The sequence below is a fragment of the Phalacrocorax carbo genome, chromosome 5 (genome assembly GCF_963921805.1).
Source record: "Phalacrocorax carbo chromosome 5, bPhaCar2.1, whole genome shotgun sequence".
NCBI classification, from domain to species: domain Eukaryota; kingdom Metazoa; phylum Chordata; class Aves; order Suliformes; family Phalacrocoracidae; genus Phalacrocorax; species Phalacrocorax carbo.
In genome coordinates, this window is record NC_087517.1 from 11,344,957 (window position 1) to 11,364,044 (window position 19,088).

General features: G+C 46.7%; 2 protein-coding genes across 3 annotated transcripts in view; one reads left to right on the forward strand and one right to left on the reverse strand.

Annotated features, from left to right (window-relative positions):
• Positions 1–8,012, reverse strand: part of LOC104046397 (glycerol-3-phosphate dehydrogenase 1-like protein) — a 15,838-nt gene extending 7,826 nt beyond the window's left edge. Inside the window, exons 1-3 of the mRNA XM_064451166.1 lie at positions 7,875–8,012; positions 2,552–2,729; positions 528–668 (exon numbers count right to left, since the gene is read on the reverse strand). Coding sequence (XP_064307236.1) covers positions 528–668; positions 2,552–2,729; positions 7,875–7,915 — 360 coding nt within the window. The 5' untranslated portion in view covers positions 7,916–8,012. The remainder of the gene's footprint in view (positions 1–527; positions 669–2,551; positions 2,730–7,874) is intronic.
• Positions 6,171–19,088, forward strand: part of OSBPL11 (oxysterol binding protein like 11) — a 58,454-nt gene continuing 45,536 nt past the window's right edge. The window contains exon 1 of one of the 2 annotated variants that reach the window (XM_064451160.1): positions 6,171–6,229. In XM_064451160.1, coding sequence (XP_064307230.1) covers positions 6,186–6,229 — 44 coding nt within the window. In that variant the 5' untranslated portion in view covers positions 6,171–6,185. Of the gene's footprint in view, positions 6,230–9,622; positions 9,736–19,088 lie in introns of those variants that run through there. The other variant, XM_064451159.1, reaches the window with a different exon arrangement.

The window sequence follows — 19,088 nt, forward strand, 5'->3', positions numbered from 1 at the left end:
GCTTCATTGGCATTAAGGAATGTACTGAACTGTCTTCAGGGTTCTTTTAAGCTAAAGAAAAGGAAATTTGCAGGAACTTCCTTCCTCTCCCCCCCTCTGTACTGCTGCTTGTGAGATAATTTCTATAGGGGGAAAAAAGGGGGAAGAGCTGGTATTGCAGTCTGAAAACTTTAAGAGTTAATTGAGGCTGCAGTCTGATGAGTATTTTTTCTGGCAGCAGCACCAGCTTATGTAGCCCTCTCTCTGCCCATTTTCACCTTCGTGCTTGTCCAAGTGGGAACGGATCCAGGCTAAAGACAGCTGGCAAAGACAGTTACTCTAAGCCCAGCTGGGTTGCCCCATCCATTCCTCTCTGTGGCCACGTGAGCAGCAGAAGGGCTGGCAGAGGCTGGGTAAGTTTTAACTCTTGCAGAAAGAAACGCTCGTGTTTATGCAGAGCGTGCAGCTGAGGACAGGAGCTCCTACCCTTAGGTAGAAGATACTTATTTAGTCCGTACAGATTGAGTCTTGTAGAGATGACAGCTTACCTTGATCAATGAAATCCCGAATGTCCCTGGTTTTATCTGGCCTGCGATCTGCTCACAGATTCGTCCAATGAATTGGTGTGGCAGAACAAATATTAAAATATCTGCCCCATTTGTTGCTTCGACCACATCCGGTACAGCCACCTGCGACAAGTGACAACTGAAATGAGACCCAGGTAGGAATGCTCACACCTTGCAAGATAGCAATGTGCCGAAGCCATTGCAGTGTGTTGCAAATGTCCTTAATTTTAACTGGCACTGTTGTGTAGCTGGTAGCTCTTCATGTGAGCAGCTGCAGCTCTCTTCTGAAAGCCTAATTTTTTTTAGGTTTAGATTTTTTTTTTTTTCTTTTAACTTGTCTCCCATCCCAGCCTTATGTGGATAATCTGGGGAGGATGATATTCTTTCTAGACTTGCACCATTCTGGGAAGCCCTTTTGCTGGTTCAGCTTCTTTGGGTGGCTTCTGAAGATACCGAGCAACACTCTACAGCTCTTCCAGAATGAGCGGTAGCACTGGGGAGCACGGGAGCAAAGCAGAGTGGTGAGACAGAGCATCTTCTGGCAGCCTTTAGTTTCCCTAGGTCACCAGCTGAGAGTTACTCAGGAATAAACTACCAAAAGGCAGAGACTATCATCATCTTTGGGGGGTATGTGCCTTTGTTTTGAATATATGGTAACTTGACCAGTAGTTACAAAAACCTGTACAACACATTTAACTAGCAAGCTGTATCTTCCTCCAAATGCTGGCATTACTCAGAACAACAATTCCAGCCAGCCTATGGAGGCAATGGCAGGTGAATGTGAGCCTGCTATCACGGACAGTTTACAATCAGAGCAAACGTTGCCCTTGGACGTAGCCTTAGAGCGAGCAGGATTCCCGGCGGGAGAACCAGAACTGCTGCCAGCAAGGCTACTTCTCTGGGAAAATGGCAAAGCAGGAGCAGGGCAGAGGCTGGCAGCGCTGTACAGACAGTGCTCCTGTCTCTCCAAAATGTTGCAGAGCAACACAAGGAAAAAATTAGGGAGGGTTTTTTTTTTCCCCTCAGTCAGAGATGAAGATGTGAGGGTCTCTCCAGGCTTTACTGAATCCAGCTCATTTCTGCTGGTGAAGCCTCAGACTTTGCTATAGACAGGATGAGGCTGATCTCAAGTGGTGATGACAAGCCTGTTGATCTGCTGGAAGGTTGTAAAAATAACAGTGACAAGTCAATTCTAACCCAGGAGAGCTGCGTGCCAAGTTCAAACCACAGGAGTGCAAATATGCAATCACAGCATTAAATGGAGTGCTAAATATAACCACTCTCCAAGCAAAGAGACCCACCACGTGCAGCATCTTAACTTCCTTTTACAACTGCTACTGTTCTAGAAACGCAGTGCTACTTTCTTTAATTCACAAAACAGCGGCACTTGGCAAAATCTTGAACAGCCAAAACCCCTCACCCTGCTTGCTTCAGTAGCTATAAATTATCTAAGCTGAGTAATTTAAGTAGAGATGCAAATTTGGTATTTTAAATGTTCACAAAATTTGTCATTTTGGTGGAATTTACAGTATTATTAATTATAGCAGTGTGTTGCTATCCAAAAAGCACCCATGAGCCAATAGCTCATTCATCTTCTTGTAAGCCACGGCTGTTAGCGGTGCTGTTGATTTCTTTTTTAGAAGAAGGGAGAGCAGTAGCTTTGCCTTTTTCTTACAGAAGATGCTGTGGGTTTGAAACATCTCAGCTCTGTGTAGACAGATCTCTGCCTGCCATTTCTGGAGTTACGCTGATTTCTGCGGCGAGGAGGAGGGTGCGTTTCCAGCACACGATGCAGTTGGGCGTTTGAAGTCGCATGTGACATATGAGACAAGCAGAAGTCACAGAAGGGAGTTATGTTCCAGCATAATTAAAATTGAGCGAGTTAAGTGGCAAACCAGAAGAAAAAAGAGAGAATTACTTCCTAATTTTAATTTTGCCAGATGCTGCCTCCCTTATAAAGAATAACAATATTTCTGTGATTTCCCCCCCCCCCGCCCCGAACTTACCACATTTTTGGGTATCTTGTATCCAGGCAGATATTTAACATTTTCATGTTCCTGGTTGATTATTTCTGAGAGTTTTCTTCCATTGATGATCTCTTCAAATACCCACATCTTGACAGTAGGATCAAATCTGTTGGAGTTCTGGACATTTTTGCCAATGATTCTTGCTATGGCTGATCCCCTTTAAAAAGAAAATAATTGAAGTAACTAATAGGAAACAAACAGTTTTATTGTGAGTTGGAAACACAAATTACTTTAAACATGGTAACTCGTAAAAGGCCTGTGATATCAAGCTGTTCAGGCGCTGCTACATTTCCCAGAAAGCTTTATCCACCACCCTCCACCAAACCCCCTCAGTTTAAAACCACAGAAAGTAGAACTAGAGAAAATGTAACTGTAATAAGGGATCTGAAGTCATATCAAAGACTGTAGAGTGGGAATGGGATATACCATCAACAGCACTAAAAATACAGTGTCTGGGATTAAAATCTCTCTTGTCGCTCAGGTAATTCTTTTTTTCTGAGGACCAACAAATGCAAAATAATCCAGGTAGCAAAGCACTGCTGAACGATCTTGCTGCGACAGTCTTTGTGTATCTCATCTAAAATAGATGCATCCCGCTTCCCTACCAATAACCAAACAGTTGCAGTAAGGGTTTTGTGTGAGAACTAAATCCTCAGAAATTGTTCTTTTCTTAAAAAAAAAAATAAATCTTCAACCCGATGTTTTCTCTTTATTTATTGTTCTAATTATCACTGTAACAGGACCTGTAATAGTTGCACCCTAAGGATATTTTAACTATCCAGTTTACTGTTCTTCAGTCATGCCGAGCATTTTTTTAACCTCACTTCAGACAATAGTTTTATTTCCCCATCCACCACTGTAGCCTTGCAAACATTCACTTGTTTTCTTGGCAAGAGGGAATTATTCCCTGCAGAAAATATCGCAAGTACTGCTTAATGCCCTTTCAGTTATATGGGGAGAAGGGCTGATTATTTTTATTCCTCTCTTCCCCTTCCCATTTTAATGATAATCTTTCAAGTACTGGCTATTCTACTAACGCTACTGAAAGAGGAGCTCTGGTTGCAACGCTCTTGCCCTCTGACCCACTTGTAACACACATGCAACGAGGAGCATGAAAAGGATTTAGCAGTGGTGTGTTTTCTGGAACTGATAAAGGTCTCAAGTATATCCAAGACTAAGTCCAGGTAGGTCCGTGCTGTCAGTGGTTCAAAGGGAAACCATGTTGTAGTTGCCTCTCCTTGGCTCAACCGTATTTTTGATGTAACAGGTTTGCACAAGGCTAAATTGCTCAATAAGCAATAAAAGAATATGGGCTTCATCTTAATCTTTAATGATAAAGAAATCCTACTGAGATCAGATTTCACTTTGCTGAGTGCTGACTATATGCTGTATCCTGAGCTGCCCTAATGCTTTCTTTCTAAAAAGGGGTGATTGGGTCTGGTCCTTTAAAATAGGTAGGGAAATGTTTTAGGGGTGAACCTTTTCTGTAAGAGATGTATTATCTTTAAATTGACTTATATTCCAGTTCTCTTGCCCTGCTACCAACAGGGAGCACAATTGAGATGGGAGACTCTGGCTGGAGTCCAGCACAACCTGGACGATGAACTTAGACCTCAAGCCTATCCATAAAAATAGCTTTTCTAGCTATGTACCAAGTTCATATGATTTTCTGTTGAAAGATGCAGACTCCAGCTTTAACCTCTGAAATCCTGAACGGGACTCGCAACTCTCAGTAGATAAATCTAACCTTCTAGCAGAGCTGTCGTTACCACCGTGCTTGGATGCTGCCACCCAAATATTTTCCTATCGACAAGATATCAGTGAAGGTATCTCAGGCATAAAGGTGGCTCCATAGATTACAGTATTTTTATTTGGTTTCTCTTTAGATGGATGAGGATTTGGGGGAGAAAAGGTTTAATGTTTAAAAGGCATTGAGTAGTCATCAGGGAAGATACCTCACCACAAAACACAGTTCAAAACCTGACGTGCTGTTTTACTTAGCCCAGTTAAAATTCCATCACGGCTGATCAGCCTTGGGAAGAAGAATTGCTTTGTCTGTGAAGGTGGTGTTCAGTAGACTACACAGGCTTGGCAGAAGAGGGCTGAATATGCAAACAAAACCAAGGACGCTCAAGTATAAAGACTCTGCCATGGTTTTATTTTCTCCAAAACTCAGTTTAGTGAAGATTAATAGAAGGCAGAGAACTCCACTTAGATAATTTTTAAAAGTAAATGAAAACTGCCAATCAGGGCTTTTTTCCCCAATTATGTTAATTCCTGTTGGAAGCAATTTACATATTGCTAAGAAAAAGAAAGCTTTTATCTGGAGGTTTCCTATCAGTATAATGAGAAAGCTTTGATGTAGAATCACTCAAATAAGACCCATTATTTACATATGTGAATATGAAAGTGTTTGTGGCATACATCAGATCTGGTGAGAAACAGAGCATAACAGAACCCAGGAAGCAGCTAGTCCCTTCCCTGCACAAAGGGCAGTCAGATATACTCATGCCACTCCTAAGAGTTTTTCCAAGGAGGTCTTAAAGACCTCAGCGGTTGCAGCTCTCTTCCCTTCCCCAGCCAGTCCATCCCAGGACTTTGCTATCCTTAGCATCAGAACGATCATCCTCACGTTTAACCCAAGTCTGTCTTCCTGCAGTTTAAGCCCATCTCTGTTCCAGAAGGGTAGAATATTGGTTTTCTCCTTTAGATGCTTCAAGCTGATCGTGTCTTCCTCCCGTCTCTTTCTTAGCCAACCACCCCAAATTTTTTTAATTATACTATTGCTCAGGTTGGAAGGGACCATGAGAGGTCTCCAAAGTGGGAACAACACTGAGTTCAGATGGGTTGCTCAGGGCTTTGTTCAGTCAAGTCTTGAAAACTCTCCAAGGGCCACCTCCTCTCTGGGCAACCGGGCCTAATGCGTTAGTATTCTCATAGGTTTGGGGTTTGGGTTTTTTTTCTCTCGTTATGTATTGAGTCAGAGCTTCCCCTGGTTCAATTTATGACTAGTGGTGCTTGTTTTCCTTCCATGCACCTCCATAAAAAGCCTGGCCATCTGTCCATGTTGAAGACAAGAACCTAGTTCAAGCTGGATCTTCGCTGAGGACTCTGCAGTCCAAATGAGTCTAAGAAGACTGGGAGAGCTTTTGGATACTGCAGGGCCAGGCAGTGAATTAAACGTCTATTTTTAAAAGCAGATAACTGAACCATGATTAATGTAAACACAAACCCTCCCGCACCTGGCTGGCAACCGCGAAATGCGGTGCAGCACTTACTTCACTTAACCACATCACTCATGAGTCTCCTGGCATTGTTGACTTAGTAAGTCCTTGTGACCTGCTGAACTTCTGCAGCTGACATGAGCTATTGCAACATGCTGCGTCACATGTCAACGACGCTTCTGAGCTGCAGGAAAGGCTCAAGAGCAGTGATCTGAACTGTCACCCACATATTCAGGAGGAACCTAAGAAAAAATATTTGCCAAAGGTAATGATTATATGTCTATGTTGTGCTAAAATGACGTGTTCTGCCACACAGGCTGTGAATAGATGTGTTTTAAACATCAGAGCACAATATTTATCTCCTCCCAAAGATTTTAAAGCCTGTGTATATGGTAGGAAGCAAGAGGTGGGCCCAGGCAGACAGGCAGTATGAGTAAGTATTGAATGAGCCGGGGTCTCTGGATCTCTGTGGCATAACTCTTTCTGAGTTTGTACGTACATGTGAAAAAAAAGAGCATTTTCTTGAGTACAGATCTGAAGGAAGACAACTAAGTGGCTTTGGAAAATGTCTTATGGCAAGGGGACAGCCTGGGAAAGGCAGGAGGTGCTTCCCTGAGGATGCAGCAAGAGAATGATGAAGGCTGTCACTGTAGGCTGACCAAAGGTAAAAATGGACTCCGAGACAGGCGGCCGTGGCTGTTGCGGGGCTTGGAAGTGACAACGGGCTGCCTGTGCAGGTTTGGATGCCCGTGGTTAAGGTGAGGGAGAAGAGGGCAGCAGGGGAGGGATGCAAGTGCTGGAATGACATGGTGAAAGCGGCAGTCGGGGAACTGCTGGTGCAGAAATGGCGGGGCAGGACTGCATCCGTCAGGGCCAGAGAGCGCCAAATGAGTGATGATGAGTTCCCGAAGAAGACTTGGCTGTGCAGTTACATGTGAAAGGCTATATCTGAGCGATGTCATGTGCAAAGAGCCTGTGATCCAGAAAGAGCATGCATGTGGAGGCTCAGGAAGCAGTGGACTGGTTTTGCAAGGCAGGAAGGCAAAGAGCCATGCTTTAACTACGCTGTATTCTCAGCAGCTCACAACCAACCACTCCCTCACCTATTGATTTTTTTTGGCATTTGCTTCCACTTAGCTGTCAGATATTTTAAAACTCTTAAGGGGCTTGCCCTCCTTGTGCAAAAACAATCCACAGAACTACCCGGAGGCTGGGTTTGCTAATGCCAAGTGCATGCACGTATGTGTTGGTCTGTCTGTGCTTGGTTTACATAAACCATAAAAAAAGTCAGATGTGAAGTCCAGTGAGATAAGGTTTACTGGTCCCCACAGAGCTGCGGGGAGCCGTGTTTTTGTCCAGGCTAGATAGGACTGAGCAGCAGCAAATATATTCTTATGAACGGGGATAAGGATCAACGGGGGACCCAAACACATTGCTTCTACAGGGCTGCGTCTGCACCAAGATGCAAACCCCCGTGCTGAGGAGGATGGAAGCGAAAGGTGCCAATCAGTCGTGGCTTTAAATGAAGCCTGTGCCCCGGTTCCTTCAAAGGGATGCAGGCAGCATCACTGCTCTCCTCTACCGAATGCTTACATCTCAGCTGCTGGGCCCTGCCACAGGCGCGCGCAACTAGAGAGGCACAGCCCTGCTCCCCTCTGGAATCTCGCTGTCCTGTAACCAGGCTTTAAACAGCCCACACGCCCCCGGTCGTGCCGGAGCCTCGCGTCTTTCCAGCTCCCGCCGGCCGGTGCATCCCGCAGGGGCGACGGCCCCTGCCCCGGGAGCCCACGGCGCCGAGGCAGGGCGCGACGGGGACCGGGGCCGCGCCTTCAGGACCATGGAGACCCTCCGCCGCCCCCGGCCCCGCCGCTCCCCGCCCCGGACCTGTTGCCGAGCCCCGGCGGCGGCGGGGGGAGCGGGCCCGGCGCGGGGGGGCGGGGGCGGACACACAGGGAAGGAACGGGAAAAGGGCAGAAAAAAAGGAAAGAGATGGGAAAAGAGGGAGGGGTGGGGAAGGGGGGAGGGCGGGGGAGAGGCCGGGGGGACGGAGGGTGCCCCCCCCGCGCTGCGGCACTCACCAGTTCCCCGAGCCGACGATGCAGACGCGGAGCGGCGACATGCTGCGGGCTGCCCTCCGGCCCGGCGCGGCTCGGCTGGGCACGGCGCGGCTCGGCTGGGCACGGCTCGGCTGGGCACGGCTCGGCTGGGCCCGGCCCGCCTGCCAGCACCGCCCCTCCCCGCCCGGCCCCCGGCGCCTGCGGGAGGGACGGCCGTGAGCGGGGGGGGGCAGCCCCGGCCCTTCTGTCTGGGCCGGTCCTTGTCCCCAGGGGCTGCCCGACGGGGATCGGGGGGACTCAGTGCCCTGGAGGGGGAACGGGGAAAATGGTGCCTTCTCCGAAATCCGCGGGGATGAGGACCTGCGTGGGGAAGGTGCGGGAGGCCAGTTCTTCTCGCGGCGTGGGACCTTCCTGCCGCCCCGAGGGTCTCGGCAGGATGGGTGAGGTGGCGGAGTTTGGGAGGGATATAAGCTTGGCCCTTAGGGACAGTGAGAATCACCTCAAAGTCCCACCCGTCCTGCCAGACAGATGCTTAATGCTCAAATTCTTCCGACGGATGAGGAGCACACCAGAGAAAGGTTATGAGTGCATCTGCAGAGCAAAATACAGCTGATAAACCATCAGTGATGGACTATATCACAGTCCCTAATACGGGACATCAAACACAAGTTATCTGCAAGGAAGGACAAAACGGAGTGTTGTTCTTTTTCCCTACATGGTCCAATCGCGCATGACGCCCTACAAATCACCGCATTTCACCTCTCAGCCCTCCACTAAACCCTGTCCCCTCGTCAAAGCAGCCTTCTCTCTCATTTTTGAGCCAAAGAGCTGCATTTGCTGCCTTCCCTGCGGTTGCACTCCTGCTTCCCCTGGTCCTGCTGTGCCCAGGCTCCCTTCCCTGGCGGGGGGCTGCAGGCTCAGCATCTGCTGCTTTCGCGCCACCGGAGCCTGGCTCAGCGGGTTTCTGGCTCTGTGTGATGAGGAGGCCTGACCCTGTGATTCACAGAGGGAGGCTGCCCGCCAGCGTTTCAGAAGCCTGTGGGTGTTTCTGGAGGTACACATATGCTCAGCTCACCTGCCACTGGCTTCATCGGCTCAGCTATTTGGTGCATCTTGATGGCAGTGAGAGCATTTGGGGACATAACAAACAAACTAGGGCAAAATCCTGCAAAATAATATCTTGAGAAAATGACCGGGACAGGTTCCTGAAAAGGAAGGTGTAGCTGGGACCCTGGGCACATGTGAAGCCTGATGGGGAGCTCTTCGAGGAGAGGCATTACCCATGTGCACAGTTTGAGCACAGCGAAAGCACAAGAGCCTTTCTCCGGTTCCAGAGGCGTTTCCTCCGGTCTCCTGCTTATTCACCTGGATTTGCTCTTTCCCTGGCTGTACAGCTCCTCTGTGCCTCTTAGCTCTCTTCTCCCTTTAATATATTTCCCCCCTGTTCCGTGAAGAGCTACTGTGGAGGTGAGGCGGAGCCATCGTCCTTCTTGCCCTGTTCGTCCTCCAAGAATCCTCTGCCTGTTGCAAGCTCTTCTGCCCTGGTGAGTCCCCAGGCCCCAAGGGGAGGGCGCACTCACTGAAGCATTGGCTTCTGCAACTAACTTCTGATAACTAACAGAAGGTGTACCTAGTCTTCATAGTACTAAGTATTGCAAACTGTAATGGTTTCATCTAAATTAATGTGGAAGCTTTTAATTACAAAGGGGAACTGTATCAGTCGGGTGGCCTCTGGACTGATGAATTTATGTGTCCTCCACATCCAGGTTGCACTGACCATTTGGTCGGTGTGCAGAAGCTGGCAGGGGTGAGACTGGCAGGGGATGAGCAGGCAGATGGATATGGCAGCACTTGTGAAGAGCAGAGGACGCAGCCTGGGACTGTGAGTACACACATTAGCTTATACATCTGTGACACTACTTGGCCATGGAAGTAGATAACTTGTGCTGCTGCTGCTGAACTGCCCTCTGGATTTGAGCAGTCACTGCTCCGTGGAGATGGACAGGAGAGCGTTTACGCACAGTGGTCTGTCCCAGGTGGTCTGCAGGCAGGTTCAGGTGTCAAGGCTGTCTCAGTGGCAGCTCAGTGGCAGAGCTGCGCAGGGACCCAGAAGGGCCCAGAGAAATGGGTCCAGAGCCCTGGAGCCATATAGCACACAGCAGCTGACAACTGTTGTTTTATCAGGCAAGGAGAAGAATCCTGTTCTTTCCCACAAAGGCACAATGTTTGTTTTTCACATAAGCCCACATAAGCGTTACCTCTCAAGTGTGAGTCATTAGTACATAACAGACATAAAAGCTAAGTCCACTTAATAGGGAGGATAAGACAACCCTCCCTAGGCCACCCCCACCCAAGCTCACCTGATCTTCCGCACCTAATGGGTCACACACGTGTCAGCAGCTGGAGATTACACAGCTGAACAGTTTTCCCCTGCCTAGCAGCTCCTGCAAATAGAAAAAACTCAGTGCTGCAAAGCCAGGGCGGCTGACGGGCATTTTTTTTCTTACCCAGCTGTAGCTCTTTCTATGATGGCAACAGAGTCTTTGAACACCCCGAAAGACATGACTCAGAAATGCCAAACTCGGCAGGCAGAGGATGGGCAGGGAGGGGAAGTGGGGCTGGGTGCTCTGCAGAGAGGGACCTGAGGGCGAGGTAAAGGGCAGTATGCTCTGCCCTGTGGTATAGGTATAACCACTGCATGCTTTGCTTCCTTGGCCACGGGTTGGTGATGTTTGGGCACCCTATTCTATTGGGTGCGTAGGGTAAATGGGGTGAGTATGGGGTAGGGCCAGTCCTCTGTTCTCCTTCCCCAGGTCAGCCTGAGCTGGGCCTGGAACGACACTCTCTGCCCAGTTCTTGCTGTCAGCTCACAGCCTTATTGTACTCCATCCTAAAATTGGTTAGGTTTTTTTGTCCCCTCTTCTCCTACTGAGCTGTTTGAGACTGTTACTCCTCTCACCGTGATAGCCCCTCTCCTCATTTCATATCCAGTTTATGCCCATATCCACCTTATGGCTATCTGCTCCAGCACAAACACCATCTTTAAAAGTGAATGATTCTTCTCTGCTGGTGCTTATTCTCACCCACCCGCCTTAAACCCCGAATGTATTACAGAGGGGAATTGGATCCCTTTATTTTGCCAAGCTCAGCAAGACACACTTTCTTATCTCCTCTTTTCTCTTCCTCTGATTATCCAGATGGCAATTCTCTGTACCTGTCCCAGTGTGAATCCAGGCTTGCTGAACACTGATAACCTGAATGATGCCCTAAAAGCTCAGCGGAATTTTACCTGGTGCCTTCTATATATTTACTCATTGTTCCTGGAAATAGGTGGCTTGCTACATGTAAGACTGCATTTACCTTTTTAGAACTACGTCAGGCACGTGGCTCTTCTTCTGTTATTCGTAGCCAATGAATTTTAATTTACAGCAGAAATTTTATCAATCTCCCAGTGCATGTCCTTGGATTTTATGCTGTTACATTTCATGCCATGTCTGTTACTAGGGCATAAAAATCATATAATTCCTCCTGTAAGATTTCCTCTCTGTTGTAAATGTCTCTCAACATTGTGTTAGCAAATTTCATACCCCAGTCATTTAATGCGTCGAGCTAGCTAACAAAATGATTCACTAAGACCGATTCCTCCAGTCCTATACTTTTGCTATCAGCCCCATCAGCATGTTTCACCCCCAATATGAGATACCTTTAGCATTGTATAGTGTTTATGTTAAGCCTCATCTTCCTGAGTTTAACTAATTATTATCTAGGTAATACCAAATCAAATGCTTTACCAAAGTCCAGGTTGATAAGATTTATTAGTTTTCCTTTGTCTGCAAATGCAAATATCTTATCAATGAAAGATATCGGGTTAGTCTACATATAGCATGCCTACCTTGCACTTTGACCCATTTTCTGCGTCCCTCCATGTCTTTTGTTGCTCATGACTAGCATTTGCTCTAAAAAGCCTACAGATTTTGTGCTAAAAAGCCTATAGATGCAAGTGATGGAGATTATTTTGCCTTCAGAAGTGAAGGGTAAAGAGATCTTGAGTTTTGTGGCCGTGTTGCATGCGGTGATTTCCATACCCATGCCCTTAGCCATTGTGTGCTGCCTCTGCTCCCCCCCCCCCCCCCGGTTTACATTTTCTTCCTTATGGAAACTGAAGCAACATATCCCTTTAGCTTTTAGGTATCTACCCTGCTGTTGGTGATCCTCTCTTGTTTTCTTTGTAATTATGCAGCTAAACTCCTTTTGTTCTTGTTTTCCTTCCCTGTGCAGGTCTCTTTTTTTTTTTTTTTTTTTATTTTGAGCTGTACCTTTAATTTTGGATGTTTGAATGGCAGTTTTCGCTGCATATCACTCCCTTCTCCTTTTTTCACTAGGCTTTCTGTGTATTCCTAAGATGTCCTGCACTGTCGGCATCACAGTTCACATCCTGTGCAGGCATATGGAGCTATGGGTAATATTCTGCCTTATTTTGTCTGATCTCTTAGGAGAGAAATAAGATTCAGGGAGCCTCTTGTGCCTTGTGACTACTTGGAAGCGAAGCAGAATATCAATTTTGCACTCCCTGGGCGGGTGACTGGACATCATCGCTCCTCGGCATCTCTAGGAATGCAGGCTTCAGAGCTTAGGGGAAAAGGAGCTGAAAATCAAGCTTGTTTTCTGAACCTCATGGGCTGATGTCAGCAGGACTCAACGGCGAACGTTGAGTTTTCTCACCTGTGGAGCCACGGGTAGAGTTAAGTTGGGGTAGGTCTGGAGTTTAGAATAAGGGTTTCCAAGTTCAGCCTGGGTGGGTGAAAGGAGCCCATCTGCTGTGAGTGTCCACAGAACCCTTCTGCTGGCCAAGGTCTGCAGACCATTAGAAACCTACTACTTCAACTCTACCCAAACTGCAAGCACCACGCCTGACCCTCACCTTACGCTAGACAGCCTGGTGGATGGCATTAGCATCAAAATTACTCATGTATCACAGGTTTTCCACTGGAAAATTTTTGCATGTAAGCTTTCCCTGAATTATATTCTAAATGGAAGATTTGCGGGGTTTTAAATGTGTGTACATATATAAACCCTAAATTATTGTATGCCTAATTACTTTTAATTATAGGTAGTAAATAATAACCATTTACACTGAGGTAGCATGTAATATCTCAAAGCAGCTCTTCCAGGATGTTAGGTACTGTCATACACCGCTCACGGATTATTACCCACAGCATGACAGATTCTGTTTATTAATGCGCTTCACTGACGAGACGCCAGGCGGTTAACATATACCACAATTTTGTTAAATTTTCCACTGTTGTCAAGCAAGTCGCTTTAACCCATATAGTAAGCTCAAAATATAACAAGGCAAAAATTGGTAGTGCAAGATACATGAGACTGGGGGGGAGAGGAGTACAACATGTTTGGTGGTCCAGCAGTTTGTGGCAAGGTCAGAGGTAGTGGGGGTCTCAGGCCAGCTGAGAGGGAGCTCCCCTGAGTTGCTCCCATTCTCCAGTTTTATACACTGGAGCTGGGGTGAAGCCCCTAGTCCCTACATGTCTTTGTACCCAGAGTCTTAATTGCCCCAGCACACCCCGCTGTGACTTTTGGAGATGAACAGGGGCTGTTTGGGTAGATAAATGAGGGGAAAGAGGAAGAAAGGTCTCATGGTTCAGCAAAAATGTTCACACTTCTATAATTTAAGAGAGCCACACAACTAAACCCTCAACCACAAGTTGTGCTTATGATTAGTGTTTAGCTGCAAGTGGGTGACAGCTTCTTGATTTGGTTTAAATACTTCCCTCGGGGTGTTTTGTTAGAAACTGTCTAGGCTTTCGAAATAAATTTAGGCCTAATTTTCTGGCAGCTGATAAGCAGTGTAGGGAGAGGCAGAGGCATGTTATTGGAGTCTGCACAGCTGGGGCTGTGGGCTAAGCAAGGGGCGACCACCAAGTCTTCACCTCGTTCTGCCCTTACCTTGGCCTCATGGTGGCTTTTCCCTCTTCAGCAGAACCTTGACGTTAGTCCAGTCCCAGGGTCGGAACCCCACAGGTACAAATAAATAATGCAGTTTATGTCCCTAAGAGCTGACAGTCCAAATTACTTACAGCTTTACAGCTTCCACATGGACTCCTTGCAGTCTGGTTTTACTGACTCATGGGATCTAGAAAACAAATCAACAGTGAAGTTTTTACTCCACTCATTTTATTTAGTTGAATTCTCTGCTGTAGGTTCTGATCGGATTATATAGAAAGAACCTTTTTTTCACACTTATATTAGTTCTCCAAAAAGGTACTTAGCAGAAAATGAGACTGGATCTTAGCCCTATAGAAATCTATGAAATTCCAAGTAATTTAAGGAATTCAAGCGGACCAGACTGAGAGGCCAATTGTAAACCATCTGTACTCTTTAGGGCTTTCTGTAATCCAGCAGAGAAGGTTCTCAGGAGAAGCAGCAGGACTACAGCAGAACTGAAAAATGCATTTGCTGGAAGAAAACCAGTACTGGTAACTTGGAGTTAATTTTCTATAAAATAGATGCCAAATCCCAGGCAACAGACCTACAAAGCCTTTACAGAATCCAAATATACCCACCCTGTAGGCAGCACAGGCTGCAAAGAGAAGGAAGAATGTCAACTGGAAACTATGAAGTGGATGCAGACTTGGTTAGAGAGTGCAGATAGGAGCAGGACATCTGGTAATAAGATCAGCTCAGCATCAGTATCCCACAAGCAGAGCTGATGTAGAAGCAGAGCAGTAAAATTATGAAGGACTGGTTTGCCTACAAAAATTACCAAATGCTTTGGTTTTCAAACTGATCTTGTTATGATACACCTGGAAATGGCATTTGACTGAGATAACAAGCAGCAAGCATGATAATGGAGATCTACAGCAGACGGAGAGACACTTGCGTTGCCATAGAAACCATACAGGAAAAGTATGTAGGAGTAAAGCACGACACAAAAAAGCTACTAGGAGAAGGGCTGGCGATTGAAGAACTGAATTCAGTCAGCTGCTGTTCAGGTTAGTTGAGACGTTAATAAAATAACATTAGCTTTTCAAGAAATTGAGAATCATGGAGGAAAGGAATCCTAACAGTGAGCTGCCGAACAGCTGAAGGCAGAGATGCTATGTTGTGCCACAGGGTAGGGCAGAAAAAGTCCTTAAAGGCTGGAGATGGCCATGAGGTGGATGAAAAAGCTGGGAAGCTTCACAACCACAGTGCATGCTCCCCTTGCATCTGCTGAGCACACACCAGACCCAGGCTGGTGATGAGGGGATATGCCCTCCTTGGCCTCCTCTCCTCTTCCACAACAGGTCCATATGTGCTCCGGAGGTGACCCGGACCCCAGCTCATTCGGCACTTGCTCACTCCCCGCCCCATGGAGAACCTCTTTGGTGGTCCCACAGTGCTACAGGGCTCACTCCTCAGTGATGGACTCACGTGGGGCTACATTTATTAAAGAAGTAGTGAGGCCCTAAGCAGACAAATGCGTGGTTTTGAATTCCCCACACAAAGGCCTTGAGTAGGGGGCTATCTGGAAGAAGTTTCTGCTTCACTCTCTTTTGGGGCAAGTAACATGGTGGAAAAGATCCCCTTGAGCTCAGGGAGCAGAGTCACCCGGGGGCTGTTGTGGCAAGGCAGAAGGCGAGCCCTCCCATGGTGCAGAAGGACCAGACAGAGGTGATGGGCTCCAGCCCTTTGTGCTAGAACAGCCTGCTGCACTCTGCCACAGTGGGCAGTGAGGCAATACCCTGAGCTCTCTGCCTGCTCCACAGTTGGAGACAAAAGGGCAGGGAGGCATCCTTGTGTGACCTGAGCAAGCAGAGGGTTGGTGCCTGCCCAGGGTAGTCCCAGGACACACATCCAGCCGTCAGCAGCAGCTCCAGCAGACTGCCAGATTAACACCATGCGTGCTGGGCAGCTGTGCAAGGACAGGCAAAGGGCTTGAGACAACACGCTCGTGGGTGCTGTGGTTACAGAAATGCCTCGAACTCTGGTCATAACACAGTTATCTCCTGCTGCTGCTGGTAAACTGCTGCTCTAGGACAAGCTTTAGTCTGTGCGGGGTCTTGGAAGCCCCTGCTAAGACTGGATGTGAGTGCTTTAACTGTTCCCAGGTGGTGGGGCTGGGTGGTGGGCAGAACCATAGGCTGAGATCTAAAAGATGAAAGGCAACGTGAGGGTGCGGATCACAATACACCGATGTGGAGGGGGATGGGGCTGCCATAGTCTTCACTCTTGTTCAATGACTGCAAAGCAGCATCGCTTCTGCTACTTTTGCAGTCCTGTGGCTGCATGATGAGGAAGTCAACTCCAGGGTGTGGCAAGCATCTCTCCACACGGAAGCTTTAAAGAAAAATAGCTGTACACAGGCAGCAGCTCCAAAGAAGCTGCTCCGGAGGCAGATGCAGGGTCCTTTAGTCCTGTTCTTCACTGAGCTCCCAGGGCATGGTCCTTTCCTCAGAGGGTGCCTCACAGAGGGAAAGCTACTGGGATTACACTCCTGGCTTCCAGCCAGACCAAGCCTGTGCTGCTGCCTCAATTTACATTTCCACATCTGGATGGTGTCAGGGTGACATAATGCATGAGCCTGGAGCTCAATACAAAGTCACACCAAGTGCAACTGGAAATGGTGCCAAATATGAGTGTGAAGGATGCGAATGAGTTGTGGACAGGGAGGGAAACTTTGCAGGCAATGTGAGCTGCTCCCATCTGTGAGTCTGGTGCTTTCGGCTGGACATGCATTACAGCAGAATATGATGCATAGGGATTGACAGAGAAGAGGAAGGAGATTAGGAGGCAACGAACAGTGACTGAAAAGCCCAAATGAAAAAACGTTTTGACTCATTAAGACTACAGAAGGAATGATGAACCGCCATTAAAAGCAATCACCAGAGATCCTGCATGTCAAACAGAGGGTGCTTCATACCCATGTTAAGTTACAGCAAAGCCACAGATCCAGTAACTCAGTAACAACTGTAAAGCTTCAAAATCAATACATTCTTATAAATGATTGCTACAGTGTAAAATACTCTGGAGGCTGAAATAATTTTTAGTACATTTACCTGACCTTACTGGCCATTTTCACCTATGGTCAGGAGAATACAGCCGTGCACTCAGTATGTTGAAGGAGAAAAGTTGTTCTTTTAACCAAATTTCCTGTCTTGTTCTTGTGTCACAGCACCTACAGTTTTAGTAGGCAGGTATCTTTTATTCTTTGTAATAATAGGAAGTTCTTTCATATTCCTTATTTAGAAGAGCCCAGAAAACATAAAATATTTCCCAGACTATTAACAAACTTAGGTATCAGTTGCCTTGAGAAAGAATTTAACCCTAAGAACCATTGATTGTAGAATTAACAAACGCAGACGTGAAGTGCAATTAGCAACGTTTTCTTATTAGCCAGCAGCTCCCCCAGTGCAGCAATGCTTATGAAAAATCGCACTCCTAGTGTGATAAAGGCAGGCTGCACTTCTCTTTCCTTTCCCAGGACTGAAGTAATTCCTCCACATGCCTGTAGAGGATGTGGTTCCCTTAGCAGAGAGAAGCAGTAATTGCTTATCTTCTGTGGGCCAGCTACCAGAGGAGGACACAAGTGATGAAAGACGCTGATTTTTAGAGGTTTAGTATACAAACATGGATTCAGACTTGCCGCTCTGAAGAAATTATTCTGATCTGAAGAAATGCTAAGCATGTATAGCCAGACTATAAGCTTTGGAGCAAATCAGCAAGTGTGTTACGTGCTTTTGATCAGATCCTTGAAAATTTTCTAAAATTAACAGAATAACAAATTATGGCAAATTTGCCAAATTTGCTTTAATAGGAATTATAATAAAATACCATCCACTTCAGTTTGTAGCCATAATCAGGCCTACCAGAATTTGATTTGACAAATGTCAATAAATGTATTTTATGCTTTTCTCGCTTTCCTTTTCCAGATCTGCAGCTCTTCCTGAATTCTTCCCCCAGACCTAGAAATCACAGCAAGAGGCAAGGCTGAGGCAGGCTGCATGCAAGGCACTGCATGGGACATCAGTGCTCGCCCTCAGCCATGCTCACAAGGGCTGGGGTGGGATTTTGGTCATTTTGAGCCACTAAATGATAACTGGGGAAGGAGGAAATTGAGAGCAGTGAACCTGAACACAGGTTATAATTAGTAGAAACTGTAAACTAAAGATAAAAGGCAGCTTGAACCGTAAGTCCTTAGCAAATGTGGTTATGCCCTGTTAGCCTTTTATGCTGGTAAGCATGTTGTCAATGCCACTTTATGATAGCCTCTGCTACTGTGAGTGCAACACCTTTTTTTAAGAAAAAAAATCAAAAGCATGGGTGAAGCAAATCTGAGTTTATCGCCCTGTCCTCAGAGACCAGATGCTGAGGGACTGCAGAAACATGCAACAAGGACCGCTGTCCTGTCTTGGGTATTGGAGAAGTCCTAGGTAGGGGAATGTCCTACTGCCCATCTGTGATGGTTATAAAAGGTCTAGCATGGGTGAAGCTATGTCGCTGTTGGGACCAGTTGTCCTCAAGCAGGGGGAAAATAAAACACAGAAGTGGGATTCTTGACTGGATTGCTTTTGCTTCAAATTTTCCCAGGGAAATTTCAGTGATGTTGGCATGCATTATGATACGATGCAATTACATTATATTTTCAATTAAAATGTCAAGTGATAGGCAGCGGAAGAACTACCATGTTTGGAGGGCAAGAGGAGTGCAGTTCTGGCCAAAATTTTCTTCAGTGGACAACATTGACTCTGCTGAGCCGTTCTCTTGTGGTTCCACAGGAGAAAAATGCAGCTGAAAAAACCTTTTTTTTTTTTTTTCTGGTGTGACAAGTGTGCTTCTGAAGAAACAGAAGTGGGGGATTTTTTGCCTGTGCAGTGGTAATGTGTCTTTGTAAGAAAGATTATTGGTGTAGGTGCAACAGGCAGTCCTCGCCTGGGATCTGTTAGCTGAGATTACATGTGTGTGCTCTTGGCAAGGAGGGATGGATATGGGCTAATTTAGAGGCAGATTAAAGCTTATAAGTACATTTTAAAGACATGATGATCATAACATCCTGCCCTCATTTGATGGCCAAAGGCAAAGATGTTTTGAATGTCGCTGGGAAAGTGGGAGCGTGCTGGTAGGAGATGTGGAGCAGAACCTCAACCTCACTAACTACAGCTATGTCGGATTCTGCCCTCCTCTCCTTCATGTGCCGATTGATTAAAGCCAGAACAAGGACCCTCTGCCCCTGATTTGAAG